General features: G+C 39.8%; 1 protein-coding gene across 3 annotated transcripts in view; it reads left to right on the plus strand.

The window, feature by feature from the left end:
• LOC121183307 (gamma-aminobutyric acid receptor subunit gamma-3) overlaps nucleotides 1–23,610 on the plus strand; it is a 36,602-nt gene extending 12,992 nt beyond the window's left edge. Inside the window, exons 4-9 of one of the 3 annotated variants that reach the window (XM_041040329.1) lie at nucleotides 11,736–11,956; nucleotides 14,801–14,883; nucleotides 18,426–18,563; nucleotides 19,656–19,808; nucleotides 21,694–21,935; nucleotides 23,332–23,610. In XM_041040329.1, the coding sequence (XP_040896263.1) occupies nucleotides 11,736–11,956; nucleotides 14,801–14,883; nucleotides 18,426–18,563; nucleotides 19,656–19,808; nucleotides 21,694–21,935; nucleotides 23,332–23,610 (1,116 nt within the window). Of the gene's footprint in view, nucleotides 1–11,735; nucleotides 11,957–14,800; nucleotides 14,884–18,425; nucleotides 18,564–19,655; nucleotides 19,809–21,693; nucleotides 21,936–23,266 lie in introns of all 3 variants that reach the window. The other 2 variants (XM_041040328.1, XM_041040330.1) reach the window with 2 other exon arrangements.
• The last annotated feature ends 223 nt before the right edge of the window (nucleotides 23,611–23,833 follow it).

A 23,833-nucleotide genomic window follows, 5' to 3' on the forward strand; every position in this document is an offset into this window, starting at 1 on the left:
CAGAGGTGTGACTTTATACACCTTTTTTAAATCACAGCTCACAAGACTTTATGAGCCTGTAGCAAGACAGGCTTTAACTTAGTGGCTGAGGGGAGGAAAGGACGGGGAGAGGGAGATCAGAGAGGGATAAGGGAGTCTAGGATGGCTTTAGACATGGAAGAGGTGGGTAGGAGGCAGGAGATTTTAGGATACCTAGAGTTGAGTGTATGTGAAGGACGGTCAAATGAGGGAGAGTTATGGGTTTGTGAAAAGGATACAGAGAGCATCGATGGTCAGATGGACAGGCTGAGAGAGAGAGGTCTTTAGTTGAGAGGGGAGACAGATTTTAAACTCAGGTTGAAAGAACTGCAGAGCCAAACAAATAGGACATTTTCTTGGACAGCTTACTTCACCAAGTCCACTGCTGTCTGCTGTGGTATCAGGTCTGAGTATGAAGGTATGAGGACGCCATTATTTCTTAATTACTAGATTCTAATCATTTGTGTCATAATTGTTGTCTTATAATTATGATCTGCACAGGCTGATTTCTCATGGGGACCAGCAAACATATTCTAGGACATCTGATTTATGACATGAGAAAATACAAGAAGCACGAGAGTCGGTGAATCAAAGACCTTCTGTTTCCTGTCTCACTGTCTGCCTCTCTGCTTCACCTCTACATCAAAGATTCTTCAACTTAAGATGCCGTGCAGTCCTCTGTAAAACAGTTCCTTACTTAAAGACACATTCACTCAGGGATCAAATCTTGTCTCAAGTTTTAGTTGGGTGTAACACAGAGTTGCAACTCTACACACAATCCTGACGAGGCCCAATCAGCTGAAGTGCAAACTCCTGTATGGCTGTACCATGAGCGCACACACGCTCTAACCTTGTAGTGATTGTTTCCACCTGAGTGGATTTGTGTCTACAGTTGACAAATGTTCAGACTATTTCAGAGACTTTGTTAAAAAAAAAAATATTTAGCTACTTTTTGAGCAGGCATCAGCTTCTTATAGCTGAACTGGAGCCAGTTCTCGAGCTTGCAGAACACCTGCTAGCTGTGCAAGCTGGATCCCACACTCGGTCAGACCGTCTGAAAAAGGAAGACGCTGTGCTTGCACAGAGCTGTGAGACCAACCGACAAACAGCCAGGACGTGACCAGGGAATGCAATTTTTACTGTTACAGGAAGATGACATTTTGAGTCAGGTGTGCTATCTATAATCACAGGGGAGAAACATTTCACGTGCTTGCTTACTTGTGTGTCGATAAAACATATTTTATTTTTTTAAATCCCATCATGTCAGCCTTAAATGGGACATTGTATCCACATGACAAACAAAGTCCTGTGCTTTACGATGGCATTTCTGAAATATTCAGCACACATGCATACATGAGAGCCTGTTATTCGGTTTAATGTGGAACAGTACCACAGCATTTTTCCTGCATATTCCCGGCTACTACAGCAAACACTCAAGCACCCTCTCTTTTCTGTGTGACAAGCTAATTTTAAGCCCCATTGTCAGAGAAGAATTCATATACAGTCGTATCAGTTGTCATACTTGTATTGTTTCTAATTACAATGCAGTGTATAATTCAGGGTGTCATGACTTCTCCAAGAGACAGATGGTGATTAATTCCCTTCCCTTTAGAAGAAATTAGACCATTTTCACATCAAAAGAAAAAAACGATTCTGCACACCCATGGAGAAATTTCCATTTAAAAATGAAAAAAAGAAATGAACTTATTAAAGTTCATTAGCCAACTAAAGTATTGTACCAGTTCTTTTGACATGAAGGTGGGACTGCCTACATACAGAACCTGAAAGGTCTGAGTGGAGTGGCTGCTAGAGTCCACTACGGTAACAGATATTTTCATTCATTCTGAATCAGTGGTATTTGTACTGGTCTTTAATTAAAGGTGACATCACTTGATGCCTGAATGGCTAAAACAGAAAGTGTGCTACCAATCCATCCATACTCTTTTCCTTCCATGTAATCACTTCAACATGTTTTGGGTCTTTACCGGAGTCTTCAGTTGGGTGTGCTTAGAATATCTGAAAAGGTGCCTAAGAGGCATCCTAATAAGTGGCCTGAACATAAATCTTATTAACACTTTCTGTTGATAAATACAAAATTAATCCCCTTCACATTTTAGGGCATTTTTGTATTATGTACAATTGCTTTGTGCTATGCCTGCATACAAATGCCTGAACCCAATCACATGAACTGAACTTTGGGATCAAGCGCACTTGGATCCAAGCCCAGGTCCCTGATGTGAACGCCTCCTTAGTATTTGCAAGTGCATTGAACCATGTGATCCATTCAGTTTAAAGCATTGTCCAAATGCAGTGTAGTAATGTTTACATGACAAAAGCTTGATCACTAAGAACTTCTGGCTAAGGTCACATATCTTCAAGGAACTAACAAAGAAGCACTTAAAGTAATCTTACTTTACTTTTTACAGTTAGTACTCACACATACAGCTATTTCTACACTTTGGAAATTACTTGTAAATTCAACTAAACTAAGAGTCAACAGCCACTCCAGTGGCACTATAATTAGGTACCAAGCTAAATGCTAACACAATACCATAATAACAGTACTAACAAACTAATCTTTACTATGTTCACCATCATAGCTTTGCATACTAGCATGCTAACATTTGTTAATTAGAGCTAAACACCAAGTATCTTTGGTAGTATCCTCTCCCTGCGCAGCACAGCTGTGACTTATCACCTTTTATTTAAATCTACTGTTTTGAATGAAAAATGGTTTTCAGCTGCTGTTACAGAAAATTATGCAGTTTAACCGAGCGTCAGAACTCAGTGAACTAACCTTAGCTTTGTTTGTTTGGACTCATGGCAATTAAAAGCAGCAAAGCCTGGTTCACAACCACATTCACTTTCTATGGGATGTGAGAGTTTTGCTTCTCACAGCAGTGCAGTCGACAGTGTATAATGCCTGTCAAACACTTTGCCATCCCTTACAAAGTTATTTTCTGCCTGTAGATAGTGTCTGAGTAACATCATCAGTGAAAAGTGTGCACAAATGGGTAGAGAATTAACCAAAAGACTGAGAAACTGCACAATTTGCTATTATCTCTGTAGCGATCTGGTCAGAGCCCTGGACTTTGGTGCAAAGTGGTGGAGGGTGGTAGATAGTTTATCACAGAAGCACTTTATGTTTTCGGACAGTCATAGTTCTTGTGGTAAAAAGCTTTAAAAATGCAAGTACTGTATACAAATTTGCCTTTGAACAGTAATTGCGATGTCTATAATTAAGCTACCATGATGTCGTGGGTATGTGTTTCCTATCCCCTCCCGAGAGATCCAGGATCTTTTATAAGCTTGAAACCCATTTGTTCTTCCTTCATTTTCTCTCCATTAGACACAGTGATGATAAAGCACGCCATGAATGGCCCATTCAGAAGAAACAATAAGCAGAGCTATATTTTAATAAGCAATAAACAATATGTTAAGTTGGAGAAGGCAACATCTTTGCAATTAAAAAGAGGCTATTTTTATACCTGAGGGTCATGCAGTGTCCAAGGCAACCTTGTGTAATCCAGGAATTCCTGCCAAAACAACAGCAGGTGACAGTGGGTCCCTGATGCTATTCTCACCCTGTGCAGAGAGCTGCCCACTCACAAGCTATCACAGTGGACACCCAGAGAAATACAATATTCATGCCAGCTCATTTCCCACTGCATAAGTGAGCTGCTGGCATGGCTAATGCAACATCGTTGGTTCTGTGGTTTTCTTTAGCTCCCAGAACAATATTAATTTATAATGTCCCAGCTATTTGCAGCCTGCTGTAATTGTTTGGCTCATACCTGCTGTGATATGAAATGGTCGTGATAATTTTTTTTTAATCTACATCATAAAATTCTTTCCTCAATAGGTGGGTCAGCTGGTTCAACCTAGTTACTGGATGACTCAGATACTAAAAAATAAAAAGTGTGTTTCCACCCAATAAGTCAGGGTGGTGCATCTCATTTTTTCATTTTTTTTTTTCTAGCTGGAAGATTTGGGTAATGAAGTCATCAGCATGAGGATCATATAATGAGGCTCTTGGTTACGCCACACAGAACAGATCTCAGTGGAATATTAATATGCAGCTAGTGTGGTTCAATCAGCACGTAATGAACTAACCAAAATATATTTCCTGTTTTACCTGTGTTCATAGCTTTCATGGTACCTGTGTGACCACATTACGGAGCATCCTCCGTGTCTTTTCTAGTGGTGCAGACAGACAGTGCCTCATCTGCACAACACCGGATTCACTTTAAACAGTTTTGCACTGTTGTGATCCTTATCAAGACACGAGAGATGAGCGGACACGCTGTTCTACCCCTGTTCCACCACCTACCATCAAAGCCCTCAGAGATTTTCAGAAGGAGTAATAATTGAGCCAGGGAGGCAGGTGCTGTTACTGTAGTGACTGCAAAAAAAGAACTGTTTGATTCAGCAGTTATCAAATAATTGAATGCAGGGCGACAGTATTGTATATCCCAATGTTGCTTTTAGCTATAGAATATTTTACTGCAGGCACTCAAAAGGACTTTATTTTCACTTTTACCTGCATTTTTGCTAAAGATCTATTAAAAATACAAAAAGTACAGAGATGCTGTTCTTTATTGGACCCGTTACCTCAGGTAATTAGGTGCACAAGCAAATAAATCCTGCAGTATCTCCACAAGCATTCACATCGCACTGCTGCATAGTCTAGAGCTCAATGAACGCAGATTTTAGCTTAGGATCACATCAGCTGTGACACCAAATCAGTGAATGGGACGCACAACATGACAGGAGGGAGTTCGGTAAAACAGGCGAACTGTACAAGATTTATTCAATATACCTATAACTGTGTGACGCCATCACAAGATGGTCTCTAGTTTTACCTAATGTCTCAGAGTGGACATGAATGACTGAAACTGGGATACAGTGATTAATGACTTAAAATGAACGTGGGCCTGGAGCATAAAGTGGGGGGCCAGTGGCCCCTTCGCTACTTCCAGCACCTCTGCTCGGACCATACCATCTTCAAACTCAGCCTTCATTTTGATCTCAGCTACACACCTGTAAATATTCATTACTACATCTTACACAGTTGTGCTTTGTGAGGAAACTGACATAATGCACTCCCTAGCCCCTTTCCCTAACCTTGGCCATTCGAACTGAATTCCTAACCCTAAAACCTTATTTTTATTGTTAAAAAATAAGATGAATTCATTGTGCTAACATGCTCATATCTAACTGCCTGTTAAAATAATGAGTACATATAAGTGCTAGTTATATATAAGTGCCATTACTGAAGCTAGAAAGTCTTTAAAGACAGAGACAGCCTGGGCGGAGCTGAGGGAGTACAAGCAATCCTTAACCACTGTTTGTGTGTGACAGGCTGAAGCATGTGCACGTGGAAAAGGGAACACTAGTAACTAGTAGCTAGTGCTCAAGAAAACAAATGATGTTCTGTTGGGGGGGTGATTAAATTAACTGGACTGTAAAACATAAATAATACACGGCAATAACAAGTGTTCCATGTGTAACATTAAACTACCTCGAGGGCAGTGGAGCATGTTGTTAACAAATTCTAACCTCCATCCATCCATTTATTTTCTATACCCAGTCATTCTCTGGTTGCAGGGGGGCTGTAGCCTGTCCCAGCATGCTCTGGGTGAGATGTGGGTTACACCCAATGGGCATTTTAGAGTTTCCAGTTCACCTTACTGACATGTCATGGGACTGCTGGAGGAAACTCACACAGAAACAGCTTCCTTTCGGCATGATTTTTTTTTTTAAACAGGAGATTTGGACCTAGTTTGAATGAACAACAGTTTGCAAGTTGTTTCATATAAAAACAAACTGAAAGTGAAGCAAGATTACCACTTATGAGTTTTACCTCAGGGGGAGTGCACCTGTGCCTGTTGAAAGGCTGGGCGTTGTTGCATTGCAGAATATTGAAGCAAAGTGAGCGTTATTGAAATTCCCAGTCCTAACGTACTGTATCTGTGCAGCAGGTCACACCACGTGGATGATAAAGATAGCTGCCTCTAATAAGGACACAAGGAGAGACGTCAAACTAACAGAGGACCATGACAATATGTCTCAAAGCACAGGACAGATACAGTATGTACTGTATGCCTTTTGCTGCATAATCATTAAGTGCCAGCTTCACACTGCAGAGCTGGAGCTACATGCTTTTCCTTAATTTAGAGCTAGTGAACTAGTGCAGTGACCAACACTGGACTTTTGAATGTTAAATAAGCTGTCTCACTTTAATATACCACACATTTTGGCAGGATAATGTTTATCTGAGGATGTTCAGATGTGAACACTGTGACTACTTCACATCTGAGTAAAACTGTGGCATTTTTACCTTGAACAGCAGCGAACAAGGAGAAACAGAGGGGAATGATAATAGGATAGTGGGAGGATGAGAAGACTGTTCACTGTTAGAAAGAGATTAAGTACTTGTCTGTTCAGGTTTTTAAAAAGAAAAAAAGGGTTGGAGAGCTGAAAAAAGAGGTTTTCATAGTCATGTCAGAAATGAATGGTGCAACTACAAAATACAGTGGAAATGAAATAATATGCATGAATACAGGAAAAATACAGATTTTAAGTTAAAAGGTAGTTTTTCTTTAACATGTTTTAACCACTGTCTTGTGCATCAACCCACCTAAAAGCACTGGAATGTAATGTTTCTTAGTTATTATCCCATTTTACAGACACAGAAGTCAATACAGAGGTACATCATAAGAGGGAACATTAGTAATGGGATTATTATGTGAGTTTTACTAGTATCCTTGCACTCTGCAGATACCAAATATGTTGATTAGGGGGATCCTACTGAGCTCAGACAGCATCGCGTGGAGCAAGGTTCATCCATAAAATTCTTTGCATCTCAAAGTAATCATTAATAATGCCTTATTTGCATATGCGGACATGAAGGTCAGTGGAATATGCCTCTGCTCTCTTTTCACAGAAATGAAAAGCTGCACCACTGCAGGCGACACAGAGCAGTGGTGTCATCATGGTAGGTGGCTTCTGACAAGCTGCTTCACATTTCAGCTGTTTATTCCACCCTGAGCCATTAGCCTGCCCGGCCGCTGTCTGATTAATATTCTGGTCATTTTAAACATCGGGTAAACTGTGGCAGAAAATTTCCTCACATTTCAGAATCGACATTAAACCATGTGCAGATTTTCAGTACTGCATAGTATTCCTACTTGTCCACATGATTTAAAAATTGATAGAATAGAATGACAGAGGAAGACAGATAGAATGATGAATGCAGGAATTAAGATTTTCACTTTGCCCACAGTACTGATAAAGAGTAAATCCACACTGGGCAGAGGAAGCAGTGCTGTGTTGACAGTAAATGAGAAACACCTGCTGTGACATCATCGATTGGGGCGCGGCAGCGAGTGCCAGGTAAAGGAAAGTCTCAGCCCACGTAAAACTAAAACTTCCAGGTTCTGTTTGAAAAGGAAGAAAAGCTCATTCAAAATCCTGCTGACATTTCCAACAAAGCAGAGCCTTTCTGAACAACGCGTCATGTGGCTTGCTTAGAAAAGGGAAAAGTGATCCAGTGTTTTCAGTCTACTATCAGCTAACTAGGTGAATTTGTTCATGCATCGACTGGATCTTATATGCTAAAACTATATGCTAAAAGAATGCAAGATTTGTAAATCTACTAAAACAAGGTTCACTTTAATAATACAGGTGGTATTTCCATGCAATATTAAGCATCTGTCAAAAACATTGTTCTACACTCCAGTTAGAATGAATTTATTATGTGGGGTCAATTTCTACTGTGCAGCAGTATCTTTGTATATACAGTATCTCTAAATCAGCAGCTCCTCTGAGGCGTCTGAGGTGAAAGACCTGTCTTCTTCACAGCAGTGCCTGCTGTAGTGCCTCAAAGCAGCTGCAAGCAGCGGGAAGTGGGAGCGAGATCGATACTCTCTCAGTATAATCAAAATCACCTAATGTGAAATTTTTACAAGAGAGTACAAAGCTAGAAATGTAGGTGTTATTTGAGATTTACCTCACAGCCTCCACCTGTAACTCACCATTTCCAGATGTGATTGCCTCAGCTCATTTTAGTTCTATTTATTTGATTTGCAGCACTTTTCCTCCACTGGTCATTAAATCCCAATTAAAGGTCATGAGCACCCAGCGGTTGTCTTGATTATAGACTTCATTCTAATTGGTGAGCCATTCAAAGTGTTGCAGAGACTGGGTAAAAGGTCAAATGCATTTCAGGCAGTGGCAGCAGAATAAAAAGGTGTGGGTTGCAGGATGAGGGCAGACTATTATTAATTTAATTATACCCTACATCTTTATCTGTATTGTTGCTAAAGAGGAAACTAAGAACCCAGCTGTGGCTGAGGAGATTTTTGGCTTTGTTTGAGTATGTACCCCACTGAGTTTGCACAGCAGCACTATTTCCACACAAGTTAGATCACAAACTGGGGACTAGTCGTGTTGATCTGCATAATTTTTAAATTTTGCTGTCGCAAAATAGGCGTTGTTTACATTGCCATCTATATAAGTAGCTATAAGTAGTCACATGACTTCTTATACACAATTAATGGAGCAGTTGTTCGCCTCATTAAACCACATCTAGTGTGCAATTAATGTGAAGCAGCAGTCTGTGTTTTTTTTTAATCACAACCCTGGTACATGTCTAAAACAAATTAAAGAGCTGCAGGTGTTTTACAGAGTAACTTACTGTTTGTGAATATGAACAACTGCCGTATTTCCTCAAACAAAAGCCAGGTCTCCAAAAATGGCGGGGGGCGTGGTCGACACAGACAAAAAAATGGCTGGCCCCCAAATTCAGTCTAGAGAAAAAACAAGGGTGAATAAACTCCTGGTGCCTGTCATATGAAGTATGAAGTGCCAGTTATAGCATAATGTACATTTCTACAGCTTTAATTTAATAATTCAACAATATAATAATGATACCTTCAACACTTTGTCATCTAAAGTATTATTGTGTTATTTCTTTCACTGGGGGCGAATGTGTGTATCCACTTTGCTTTGTCATCCTTTAGTCCAGTAAGACTGTTGGTGCCTATGGTATGCCTACAGTTGTTTCACAATAAAAGCCCTGTTAAGAGATGAATGGTTTCTGTCCACTGAAACTCTGGGGGGCTTTTAAGTGAGCTTTAACAAGGCAAACAGGACTGGATCAAAACAGGACTTCGTAGTAAAATATGACCAATTACACTTATCAAACGGAGGGAAATAGAAATAAAAACCTTCCTCTGATAGGAGCCTGCTTCAGATAAAGGTCTGTTACCTTCTGCAGTCCCATGTCACTATCTGAGGAAATGTGGTAGCTTATTTTCTCAAATTATTTATTATACTGTTTACTGTTCTCAGTAAAATAATAATAATAATTTTAGGTGTAATTTCACATAAGAAGCTACTGTAACTAGTAGGCCAGAGTCTCCAGTAAGGCTACAGGGCAACACACTCACAACGTACTGTATGATGCACACACTGCCTTCCTATGTCACTGTCGGAGGTGTGCTAACTGGATGTGTCTGCATCAAATACATCAATGCCTGGATGTATGCTGAGAATGTACATTTACTCATGGGGAATGGTGTGACCCACATAGGTTGACCTTTCATTGTTTTTCACACTTCCAGGTGCTAAAACCACCACAAGCACCAGAAACCAACACATCTGAGGGTATGCCACCTGTATATGGTGTCACCCGTTTTCATGTAAATGTTACCGGCGCCAGACCTGGGTGAAATCTGGACCGGTAGCAAGGGTTACACAGGCTAGGTAACACTGTGTAACCTGCAGAAAAGAGCCAACTGTGGACCAAAGGAGGACGACAAAAGTTAGTATGTCTCCCGCTGGCGCTCATTTATTGCTCAACTGCCATAGACACATTTGTGACCAAGCTTCAAAAGTAAAATGAAAAACGATTCACATTACTGACAATAAATAACATTAAACGTTATTCTCTCACTAAAAGTAAATAAAACACATACATATGTATAAATGTATACATTGCTTATATGTAAATAGATGTATATGAAATGAATTGACATGCATCAGTTAGCATAAAATCACAAAATAATTCACCCAATGCTAAACATGAAGCTTGCTGAACTCATGTACTGCAAAATAAGAAAAATCACAACACACATACATACATACATACATGCATGCACATGCACACACGCACACACGGCTACTAATGCACACTACATTTCCATGCACAAGCCCATTAACAAGTTTGTTTGTTTTTGTTTTGTTTTTTTTACCTTGCACGCGCACTCACACACACGCACGCGCGCACGTATACTTGAACAACGGTCACAAAATGGCGCGGTGTACACCCGAGGAGAAATGCCAACTGAAACTTAGTTGATCCTAGCGCCTCTCACCGAGCCTTTTCCAGACTATTGGCAACTGAAACTCTTAACACATTCTCAGCACATTAATTCTGCAGAATACCAAATGCCAGTTCCTGGGAAAAAATACGCTTACAGAAACTTTAGAGATACAATTAGCGTAATGAAAGACCGGCGAAAATACTGGAACAAAGCCAAAACTCGTTAACCCGTATACACATCTGATAAACATCTCAAAATCATCTTATACGTTCCTCAACACTTTATCCTACACGCACATACAATACTGACAAATGAAAAAGTAGAATTTTTATTACCTGTGGACCAAACGAGGAAGACAAAAGTTTGTCAGTCTCCCGCTGGCGCCCATTTTTGGCTCAACTGCGCCTGCGCGGAGCTGCCTCCCAAATAGCCCCACTGCACCACATCGCCATCTCCCGGCGACATAGCGTCACTACCTTAGAGGTAGAGAGTGTGAAGGGTGTAAAATCACTGTTGAAAAAAAAAGAAAATAAAAGGGATGTCTGTTTAAAAAAAAAAAAAAAAAAAATTATGTGGCATTTTTCCAACCTACTACAAAACAGCCTGATCTTGACAAAAGACACTGCCATGTCACCTCTACAGCAGTCTCCTGGATAGTTTCATTGTGACCTGAATGAATGAGATGCTGTAAATTTATTCAGTATAGACATATTGCAGCTCTAACAACAGGCAAAATGGGGTCTTGAAACCATCATGGTATCTTGATTTAGTCGTTTCACAGATAATCTGTCAGGCAAGAATTTAACAAAACCACTTACCCATGGGTGTCCGAGGTGGACTTAAACTGGTTTAAGGATGTTATATTGTAATACTGTTTATGTAATACTGTTATATAGTCCATCTGACTGACTGCATACCGCCCATGGCTGCAATGCAACTTGACATGTACATTAACCGGGGACATATTTTTTCATGTATCACTCAAAACCTAAAAGATTATCATTTTTTAAAATGTGTTTATCATTTCTGTCAACAAAATTGAGTTTGTGTAGAGGCGACAGGAGCTTAAAACACACACACTGCAGCCCAGGAGAGTTTGCTGTCAGCACAATGGTGAGTAAAGCAGATCACTGAGAGGTGCCAGGTGAGCTCTGTGGTCAACATACGGGCCAGCGAACAAGTAAAATGATAAATGCTCCCTCTGGTGAAAGTGTTGAATGATAGATGGCATAGAGAGATGTACTGCTGAAACACATAATCCTTCTATTCACTGTCATTTAAAAAGAAGATCAATTCTCTTGAGTAGCAGGTGAAGAAATGGCTCCAAATGATAGTGCAATATATATCCACTGAAATGTCTTCTGGCTTTCTGTTTTTTTTTTTTTTTAGGAATACCAAATCGACATCATCTTTGCCCAGACGTGGACAGACAGCCGTCTCAGATACAACAGCACAATGAAAATATTGACTTTGAACAGCAATATGGTTGGACTTATTTGGCTTCCAGACACCATCTTCAGAAACTCCAAGAAAGCAGATTCCCACTGGATTACAATGCCTAACCAGCTGCTCAGAATATGGAATGATGGGAAGATACTTTACACCTTAAGGTAAACACAGAAATCACAACAGAAATCTAGCTAAACTTCAGAGAGAATGAGTACAATGTTTAGCCGAAACATATATTTACAGTCACCCCCTTAAGTATATGTTTCCAAACCAGTACTTCTGCCTGTTCCACCAGTCTGTCAGGGAAAGCACCAGCAAAAATATTAATAGTTTTGGCAAAAATGCCAAAATATTGTTTCAGATTTTCCAATGTGGGCTTTTCAAATATTTGTGAATATTTTTGTGTTTGGACTGTTGGTCAAACAAAACGAGCAGCTTGGAGAAATCTCCCTTGTCTTTGGGTGATTTGGGATAACATGCATTTTCACAATTTTTATAGGTAACACAATTAATCAATTAATCAAGAAACTAATCTTCAGATTAATAAACAATAAATAATAAAATAGTCGTTCGTTGCAGCCCTAGCTTAAAGTGCTCATATTAAAACAAATCTTTACAAAGAGATTGATCTCACAAAAGTAATCAATGTGCAAATGATGGGAATTTAACAGATTAAATAGCTTGAAGAAATACATGAACTATGTTCTGCTGACATTCTACAATACTAAAATATATCCATGTATATATTAACTATTGAGGGTTGAGTCCGCTCTTAATAGATAAATAAATAAACATGCATTAACAAGCTGCATTAACATTTCTCCACGTGGGACCTATGATTACTTCCCCGAATCCCTATGTTAAATGTCCCCTTGAGAACCAATAAGGTTTCTCAATCAACTGATCATTTTATAGTGTCGCAGACTCTAGCAATCTCATTCACTAAGCAAAACAATTTGTGGTGCAAAGATTCCCCAAAAAGATCACCACAAAGTAATTAGCCCCTGTTATTAGCAATTGTAAGTGCAAACTGCCTGCTCAAGCTTTAAGACCAATTTACTGAGGAAGCCACCCTCGTGCCCTGAAGCACTCTTTGTAATTGGAGCACTCCACACTGATATAAAGTGGTCCTTCAGTGATAAGCATCTTTAGGCTGTCCTCAGTCTTTTTGGCACTGTCCTTATGTGTGAATGCTGGTACAAGACATTCTCCAGATTTTTAATTGATACTGTTTGTCATGACTTGTCTGTGTTTTAGTAGAATATATTATACGTGTGGAAGATTCCACTGTTTGTAATGCATTATGTTGAACCCGGGGAAATGGAACAAAAAATAGCACCATTTTTATGAGCAAATCAAGTAATGAACAAGGATCCTTCCTCATGCGTTTCTATTGATATTGATGCTTCAGGAGCGGAAAAACTTTGAGGAGTAATATCTGTTGATGGCATGAGAGAAAGACAATGAAATGTCAGTTGGTATTAACTATGCAGTGGCTTGGCTGGAATAAACTGAGTTACACTCACTATGGTGGACAAAGAGTCTACAGCCATGCTAGCACCTCTGTGAGGCTATACAGTTAGGCAGGTTTAACCATTTTAGCTTAGCATGTTACCGTAGCAAGCTAATGTCTGCTAATTAGCACAAAACAAACAGTAAGTGTCCAGTCTGAGTAACAAACATGCAATACTGAATTTAAAGGCTTCTAAGACACCAAAGTGCTGGTTTTTAATACTATGAGAGGATTTAACAGAAATCTACACCTGCACATGTTGGATTGGTCACTGCAGCACCTTGCCAGATGGTGCTGTGTTGGATTAGAGCAAAAGTTGAGTCATGTTCTGACTGGTTCCACTCTAATGAAAGAGGGAGCTTCTTTCACACATTCGAGGTCCATCACACCGGCGTAACTAAAAATGCAGCCCACACTTAAACTACCAGATCCCTGCTTTCAGCATTCCTTTTTTTGTCTCTGGTTGTTTTCTCAATGAGATTATTTGTACTGTAGTTTCACTGGCACAGGCTTATCATCATCCTCACTCGATCACTGGACAATAAGAAGGGCAAACTAGATTACTGATTTGAAGATCCAAAACATGTTGGCTCCGTAATTCCATCCGCAGGTTTGTGTGCTCTTAATGGACTGACAGCCCTTTAAATTGATTATTTAAAGGGAAGTATTTACTTCATTGCCGCAGCCTGTTGATCAGTGGTATAATGAAAACGATTGGCCAGAATGTGTGTGTGAGCATGTGCGTCACTGAGCACATCTACAAACACCCAAACACAACGTGGACTCACTCATCAAAACATTGCTTCATAGCTCTACGAGTGGTCAAAGCCTTCACAGACTACCTTTGATTTTCTGTCGATCAGCTGATTGATTAGTGAGCTGTTTCAGCTCTAGCACATACTGTACATCATGATCATGATCACACCAAGCTAGAATCTGATTTGAAGTGTTTTGAAGAGTTATACTTTAGTGTTATAAAAATGGAGACGGATGTTTTTAACAGGTTAAAGTGTTTTTGTAACATTTGTTGTCTACAGATGGCCTTGAGGGAAATTCAAAAAGCAATTTATGTAGAAACAGAACGATGCTGTAAAGGGCAGATTCTTCCCAACCCCTGCCCCTGCAGGACATGTTCTGCAGCTCGGTGATTTAGAGATGTCTCACAGTTTCCTCTCACAGCTGTCTCACACTAATGGATTATACTTCTCTAACCCCTACACTGTAGAAGGATGACTACTAGTTAAAATTGCTACCCCACTCTAGGCTGAGGGATAATTTTAGTTAAAAACTAACGTGCACTAATGCATTCATGCCCACGTTAGTGTCACATTATGTTAAAACATTATTACGATGTGAGACTAATGAAAATTCATTTCAAATATATGATACTTTGAATGTCCAAACACAATGAAATTAACTTTTACCTTTTGCTTACACATTAAATTACTCACTACAGCAGCAAAACAGTAAAGATTCACTATTTTCTTTGCAGACTGACAATAAACGCAGAATGCCAGCTGCAGCTGCACAACTTTCCAATGGACGAACACTCCTGTCCGCTCATCTTCTCCAGCTGTGAGTAAACCTTCCACACCACATTGTTCTCTGTGAGGAGGAGGGATGGGGGGGCCTTTTACATGTCTGTGTCCAGGGACCCTGTTTCTCATAATCGGTTCCTGGCTGTGGGCTATTTAAATTTAGAAACACCAACTATTTATTGATACAGTTTCCTATTAGAGTTTTTAAAGCTATTTTGTGGCCTTCTATTTTTCTTTACACTGAATAAACAATTAGTAGTAATGTGCAGTTTATTGTTGCCAAGAATCAGGGCTTTAAATGTGAGTCTTAACACATTTTTTAGTCTTTTTACAAATGCGGCCCCTTCTTTAAAACTGCACCCCAGTGTAGCCCCCCCCCCCCCCCCCCCCCCCCCATTCTAAAGGTTCTGGACCCCAGCCAGTGCCTACCTCAGCAGACTCCAGCTGCCCACCTGGCTGAAGATATTTTAACACGGATGACTGTGATGTCCTGCTGCCTTGTCATTTTGGAGATCCACATAACACGTGATTACTGATTACTGCTAATTTGTCAAAACCTGCAACCAGCAAATGTGTTAATGTGCAAGCCACTGGAGGGAAGCAGCATGTTATATCCCTAGCCTCTCATATCGAGGCTGGTTTCGCAGGTAGCTATGGCAATATTTGACGTAGCTCCTACAGCCGTGTCTACAGAGCTAAGGGAAAGATAAAGCATAGATGCATAGATGCATTGAAGGACACCGAGGTACTAAACGTTTCCATAAAACAACAACAACAACAACAATTTGACTGAAAAAAATACTACATTCTGGCTTCACGACAGCTCTGCAGGGTGAAATTTGTTTATCAGCTCAAACAAAGTGGCACTGTAAAATTCAGATTGTGGAATTTATTCTCATTGTTTGGTGTTTGGCTGTGACATTTAAAGGGCTGTCAGTCCATCTAGCAGGACATTCAGTAAGCATGGCCACACTCTGAGGAAGAGAGCAGTGTGCTGAACATGAAGCACGCTGCTTAGCCACTGTCTTCTTTTCTGTGGAGCTACAGTAGAATGGCCTCTCAGATCTTTTATCAAAATTAGAGAGTGGTTCAGTGTTAGAGGCTCTTGCACCTTGTGCAGCCTTAAAACCTGCTCACTGCACTGCAACGTCCGTGGACCCATCCTGCTGTGATCCATTAGACCCATTTCCTTACCTAAGAAAATAACCAGAAGTTGCATTGGTTTCCATGACAACATCTCTGTTTTCTGATTAAGCCCGATTTGCACATCTTTACAGCCATGATGCATCTGAGGGATTGGAATAACCAACTGAGTTTGATGCAAATATGCCACATAATTAAATAGGCAGACATAAAGAGAGCACAGTATATACTCTGCAGATAATTAAAATACTAGATCCACTAAAACTTGTAAGGGTGTTTTCGAAGGTAGAAGTAATTTGGGAGGAAATAGATCTTTTTGTTTTTTTTGTTTCAGTTATGTTTTTCTTGGATTTTTTTTCTCTAAATTGTTATTTTTCAGAAAATCTGTCCCATTATTAAAGCTGCCATAATCAGTATTTTGAAATTAACAGTAGTGATGATGACTGTTCCCTTTCTGCTCTTGTTAACCTCGTTTCCAGCCACAGCAGTCAGCTGCTGAAAATGTTCTAATAAAATAGTAATTATAAACCAACTAGCTGCGACTTGCCTGCATCAAACCGCAGGCGGACGAAGTTAGTGACTAACTAGTTGACAAAGAGGAACGTCTGGCAGTCAGAGCCAGATATTAAGCAAAGCTGAAAGGAAGTAAACAATGGACTTACATTCATGTGGTGATGTATACACAACAGAAACCCTGTAAAAATGCTAATGTTGCTCATACTAAAGAAAAAAAGTGGATAAAAACATGTTCAGGTTTACAATAGTTTAACACTTAATCACTTTAACACTTTAAAGCCACATTTTGTTTGCAGCACATGTGATTGGGTGAAAATAGCTAAACATTTCTGCATTAATGAACACAATGTGATATTTGGTCTGTACTTCCATGTTAGAGACACATCTCCATCACAGTACATTTTGAAGTGGGACTCTGAAACTCTCAGTAACTTGCTGACTCATAGTATTACATGTTATTTGACAATCCGACCTTTTCATTTCCAGGTTCATACTGAGAGCTATCCAATTTCCTGCAGTTGTAAATTAATCTTTCTAGTGCATGGTCGTGATAATCCCTTTTACACTGGATATTTCCACTGAGTTGCCACACTGAGACAGTGACCTATTTCTCTTTTTAAATGGAAAACTAACCAAACATCTAGATGATTAAAGTGCAGTTACTGTAGCTGTACAACAGACTTCAATAGAAAAACAATTCAGATGACAAGTTTCATCTGTCTGTGTCAGCCAATCAGAATCACACTTACAGATCTGCAAACTTGCAGTTTTCTGGTTTCACAGTCTGACTTAGTTAAATCAAAGGAATATCTCCAAAAGTTTTTGTGTTACTGTCCTCCACCGTGGCTCAGCACGAATACGCTGCCCAGGGAAACACAAACATGGAATTTTGTACTAAAAAGAGACAGACAAACATCTGAAGATATTTGTTTTGACCAGCTCAGCCTGTTGATGCATCAAATGACAAAAAAGTGTTTCAGTGTTCATATGAGTATTTGACTCTTGCTTTAAGACAGACCTGAAAAAACCACATAGAAAAATTTCTACCTTCTGACTTTTATCAGCTCACGTTAAATATTGTCAGAGTGGCCAACGCCACCGAGGTGAGCGTAAAACAACACTTATTATGTGAAGTTCTGTGTCTTTCTGTTAGGCTAATGTGTATTAACTTTTATAAATGTTGTTAACAATGCATCATGAATTGCGCCTTGGGCCCATTACTAATGTTTTATGCAAATGTCTTCCAGAGTGTTGCCCATGCATTGTTGTCATTCATAAAGGTTTGCTCAGTTAAAGAGCGCTTCTCGACAGTAAGCTCTTATTTTCTGAGAATTTTGAATTCAAAGCAATTGCTGAATCTTTAATGATATCATTAATAGCAAACGAGGGAACTGTGGCAAATGTTAATGGAATTCATTCATCAAGCATGTTTGAAAACAATTAGTAGTTTGGGCAACGTCTTCCCTCACAGTTAATGTTTTTCTTAATTGAAAGCCTATTACATCAATTTGCTATCAGGCAAGATCATAATTTTGTTAGCTTTTCTACTTAAAATGATTATGTGTCTGTTTAAGACAGGAAAGATTCAGGCTTGTGCGACACCAAAGCAGAAATGGAATCATTAACCCATCATTAACCTCACATGATCGATTGTAAAAGCACTCCCAGGCTCCGTGCACATCATGTGAAGGTCAGGCCCAACATCAAGATGGATTCAGTACATTATTGAACCAAAGCTTTCATTTAATCTACTTTCCTTCTGCTTCTGTCTTCGTTCCAGACTGTCTTTTCATTAGCCAGCCTCCAGCACAAGACAAATGTTGCCCTGAGTGGCCTTAGGTGTGTCTGCACAGGGTATCCATCATTAGGATGTGCCATGTCGCACCAAGGGTCACACACACCTGCTCTGTGTAATTACAGATGGATACCCACGAGATGAGATGATTTACAAGTGGAGGAAGAACTCTGTGGAGGCAGCTGACCAGAAGTCCTGGCGTCTCTACCAGTTTGATTTTATGGGCCTGAGAAACACCACAGACATTATAAAGACTACGGCAGGTAAGAGGCACTGTTTGTATCACAAGTTTAACATTTGCAGACACGCTGCTAACAAACTCAAAATGTACTTATGTTTGGTGTGCACACACATCAGACACCAGTTTTTTCATTATCATTCCTTCATTCTGAACTGAAGTGCAGCCAAGCTGCTGCAAAGAGGAGAAATGTAGGTTGTTAGATAACTGTCACACTGGGAAACACATACTATCAAACCAAATTTGATCTGAAAGTAACTGCAAACCTGAGGTGAAAAATATGCGGAGAAATAAGTTACTGTTCATAGAGTTTTCCTTGCGTACGAAATACTACTGACCACAATTCAATTAAGTTTGTCAGTTAAAAAAAAAAACTGCCTTTTTGATAAGCCCCTGCTGAGGTCTTCAAGTCAATTCCATGATTTTTTTTGTGTAAAGTTCGTAAGATAAAAGGAAAAATTCATTAGTCAGACCACTTGTTGTCCTGTCATCACTTATATAACATAATCTTCTTGTTTACACTGAGCTTGCAAAAGGTCCAAAGTACAAGTCCCAAAAACACAACTCTGTCTCTCCTCTTCTCCATCTGTTGCTGCCATGCACTGCACTGAATCACTTCTTAAACCACTTTAATTTGTTTTGCACAATGACTCTTCTGTAGACTGTTTCACAGGTGCCCTGCTGAGCAAGCTGTCCTTATTAAGACGACATCATCACGCTCTGCTCCAGCTCGTTGCTAAGAAATTTCCTTTACTGTACAAAATTCTCACATTTCAGATCTCTGAAAAATATCAAGTTTAAAGCTGTGATCCTTAAGACGTCAGGCTTGGTTGATCTGGCGACAGCCATGGTTACCGTGGTAACATGAAACGCAGTTTGATACTACAACGAAAGCTACACCATGTTTCGCCAGTTGAATGTCTTTAATGTGAAGCAGAACCAGGAAATGTTGGCTTAGCAGTAAACTCAGTATTACCTTGATATTATGTTAGAAGAGTGAACAGTAAACTGTGAAACTGATATCAGTGGCATAAAGATGGTAAAGATAATAGATAGATAGATAGATAGAGTTTGTTCATTTGTCTTGAGAGTGAAGAAGTTTTTTTCATTTACACAGGGGACTATGTGGTGATGACAGTGTACTTTGACCTGAGTAGAAGAATGGGCTACTTCACCATCCAGACTTACATCCCCTGCATCCTCACCGTGGTCCTGTCCTGGGTGTCCTTCTGGATCAAAAAAGATGCCACACCAGCCAGAACGGCTTTAGGTACTGTGGACTTAGTGCTCTTCAGGAGGTCTGTCCATACTAGGACAAGGTGTACGTCTGAAACACTACCAACCAATTTTCAGTTTCCATTTTCACATTTTAATCATGTTTTGTATTGAATATGCTTTGTCCTTATGTGCTGTTATCTATACTACACGGCTATTTGCCACTTGAGTTACTCCATCTGCTTCTTCTCTCTTTTGTACACACTCTCTATTTGTTGTTGTTGCAGTGCTGTGGAACATTCTGGTGAAGGTAAATGATTTGTCTTTTTTTTTTTCTTTTTCTCTGTTCACATTTTATCCATTTTTCTCTGTTTACATTTTGACCATAATTCACATGTTTGAGTGAGGTTGTGTTTCCCCAGGCCTTCAATTAAGAAATGGGAAAGTTTGCCACTCTAAGTACAGCAATTTGAAACTTTTAGATTTAAAAGAAAATATAAGAAATTATGTTTTTGCCTTTGGAATGATTTGTATGAATGCATGGTTTTCACTCAGCTCTTAATGGAAACACATAATATGTTGTGCCCTCTCTCAGTGGCGAGCCACTGTCAACAAAACATCAGCCACTCTGTGTCACACTCTGCCCTGCTGTTGTATCATCAGCGCACAGCCACTGTGTTCGATACTGTACATTCACCACTGATGAAAGGGACAGAGGTAGAAAATGAATAACGAGTGCCATTAATCTGTCATCTTCTCTTTAAAGCATCTGGATCAGTTGCATTCAAATCAGCAGAAAGAATGAAGATGATGAATGGATCTGAGATGTAGGCTGATTGTAAAGGTACAGGGGCAAGACAAGCCAGTGTGGGGAATAAAGATAAAGCCCTTAGATGTAGAAAAGGACTGGGGTGAGTCAGCCTGGGGCAGCAAACCTTTCAGTTCAGGTTTGAGAACACAGCCTAGTCACAGCACTATCATCGCTCTGTAGCAAGTTAACACACACTTCACTTGCTTATGTTTTTAGGAAAGCCGTCACATACATTGGGCCCTCAAAGCATCTACAGTATGTTATACACCCAGCCTCACAATTTCATCCACATTAAGCTGTCAGTAAAGGTTAATGTGTCTGAGAGTTTCCTTTCTTCGAGCCTGCTGCTCCTTCTATTGATGAGAGCAAAAACTCCAGAATCTGTGCCACAGCATCAGCAGTGAGGGTAATCACTGTGGCGAGCAGAGGCTAAAGGAAAAGTGTGAGATGTCCGCCTGAAATAGATGGGGCCAGCTTGTTACCATGGGAACCTCGGTGAAACAGTCCCAGATGTTTTTTTTTTTTTTTTATTATAGGCATCTTTATAATGCTCATGGAGGAGGGATGGAGGAAAAAAAATGAAATCATACAGAGATGTTTGAGAAATGGCAAAGGCAAATCAACATCTGCATCTAACTTAGCAGCGCTGTGGCACTGTTCAGATACAGATACGGTTACTTTTACCATAAATGCAATAATAAATGCTTTTACACGCATTAAAGCTGCAATAATCAGTATTCTTATGTTTGCTGTAGCACTGTGTAGTCCCAGAAAATCCCTGACTGTTTAATGTGAGAGGAGCTGGATATAAAGACAAACAGAGCATTTTAGCCTCTTTCAGCTCACAGTTTTGGCCTGATACTTATGCTGTTTTGGCTCACGCTCGCTGCTCTCATCATTGCCTCATGCACAGCAGACAGTTTTCTCTGTTTCCAGTGAAATAGCAGAAAGACTAAGTTAGCTTGCCCGTTGAACATTTAGCACCTAAAGAGAAATATTTCCCTCGAGAGTTCGGGGAAACAGAAAAAGGAGCTAAAAGGAGACTGGAGGTTCGACTTACATTTGCAAGGTTGCCAGAGACATGACTTCGAATGAATACTAATTGTTTGTCCTTTCTTCTGACCTTCAGGTATAACCACAGTGCTGACTATGACTACTCTCAGTACTGTGGCCAGGACGTCACTACCCCGAGTGTCTTATGTCACTGCCATGGACCTTTTCGTCACTGTCTGCTTCCTGTTTGTCTTTGCTGCTCTGATGGAGTACGCAACATTAAATTACTACTCATACAGCACCAGACGACCCAGCTGCATGGAACCTAAAAGATCAGTAAGTTGCCCTGGATTCATTTTTAAATATTCTTGCAGCAGTGTTCCTTAAATTCACCTACTAGTGAACTCATAGGAAAATATAAATGTAGACTGAGGTGATGCCCTCATGTACAGTATTACTGTCACTTGTTATAAAAGTAGCTTTTCTCTGATAATGCTTTGGTTTTGTTAGCACAAGATGGAAGTGAGAAAACCTTTCAGGGTTCAGATGATGTGATGCTGCCCTTTATAAGCTCTTCTGATAAGACTGTTACTATTTTAAGGGACACTGCATCAGTCTGAACAAGCTTCCAAGACAGACAGGCCCTTTCTAGTCCATCAACAACTGAGGGGGGGGGGGGGGGGGGGGGGGCACAGACTGTCATCTCATGTTCTGTGCATAAAACCATCACTCACTGGGCTTTCAAAATGAGATTATTTTTGTTGTATTTAAAGTTAAAATATATGGCTATATATCAGTTGTTGCTATGTATCTCCTGCTTGAATTAAGTTAACCCAGTGTAGGTTTTATCTGTTAATGTTTAACAGGGATTTCTCAGGTTACAATACATATCTTCAACCAGTGGTTAATATCTAAAAATTTGATTTTCACACATGCAATTGTCAGGATGTTTCAGGTTTGTTTTTATGCATCTGATGTATTAATACTGCAAATACATAAGGTTATAGATAAGGAAAATGATCTTGATGTGGACAATTACAGTGTAGTTATACATGTAAATCAATATTATTACAAACAGAAGGTCAGGTAGTCTATTTAAAAATACTTCTCTGTATCTAGTTACTTCCTTTGGCTATTTTGTTTCTCTGTATGTAGATTTATGCACATTAGATCTTATCTATCCCCATAACTGCTTTACTGCAAACTGGAGACATGGATTTTAAAAGATGTGCTTATTTACTGGGCAGTGAGGGTCTAATGAAAGGACACTATCCCGTTGCATTATGATAAGTGTAGGATCCAGTTACAGTACAGTATACAGTATATTGTTATTGTTACAGTATATTGCAGGACTAAACAAAGACATGAAATGCACGACAGCATCTGTGTTCCTGTCAGCCACACATGTACATGTGCACAACCAAATCTGAACAAAGGTGAACTGTGAAACGCGAATCTACCAGAACCTGCACCTTTAATGTCATGTTTTAGTCTTCTCTGGTGTAGGCTCAATAAAATATAGACAGGTATGAGCCTTGTTACAAAAAAATAGATGAATGCAAACATATAATTTTCATGTCTCTTACAGTAACAAGCTCTGTTCAGCTAAAAAAAACTAAAAACAGACCTATTTATGTTCCCCCCTAAGAACCCTATAAACAACTTAGTTTTCACCAGGGAAAAAAGAAAACACACATTAATGTGTTGAGCATTACTCAAAAATCCATTTTGCTTCCTGTGCTTTTGTACGACTGACTTTTCTTCTTCCCCTCAGAACTACTCTGTCCTGGATGTGCGACCTTCACACACTGTCATCGCTTTAAACAACTCCATGTACTGGCAGGACTTTGAGGACGCCTGTGTCTACGAGTGTCTGGATGGAAAAGACTGCCAGAGCTTCTTCTGCTGCTTTGAGGAGTGTAAAGAAGGAGCATGGAGAAAAGGACGTGTCCACATAGATCTACTTGAACTGGACGCATACTCGCGTGTCTTTTTTCCCACCTCCTTCTTACTGTTCAATATCGTCTACTGGGTGGGCTATCTCTACCTTTAGCACACCACAGCCTAGCCTGTTTGGTTTCAAGACGAGGACAGCACAATTTAACAGAGGAGATTCAAGCTTAATAAAAGGGTAACACCAAATAAACTCTTTCCTGTGGCACCTGAAACAGTTACCTGATGAAAACACAGTGTGTCTGCGCCAAGCAGGACGGCAGGGAGGACAGGATGGACTGTGTGCTCATCACATAGACAAAGAAGGAAATGTGCTTTGCACT

This window comes from Toxotes jaculatrix, chromosome 6, assembly GCF_017976425.1.
Source record: "Toxotes jaculatrix isolate fToxJac2 chromosome 6, fToxJac2.pri, whole genome shotgun sequence".
NCBI lineage: Eukaryota > Metazoa > Chordata > Actinopteri > Toxotidae > Toxotes > Toxotes jaculatrix.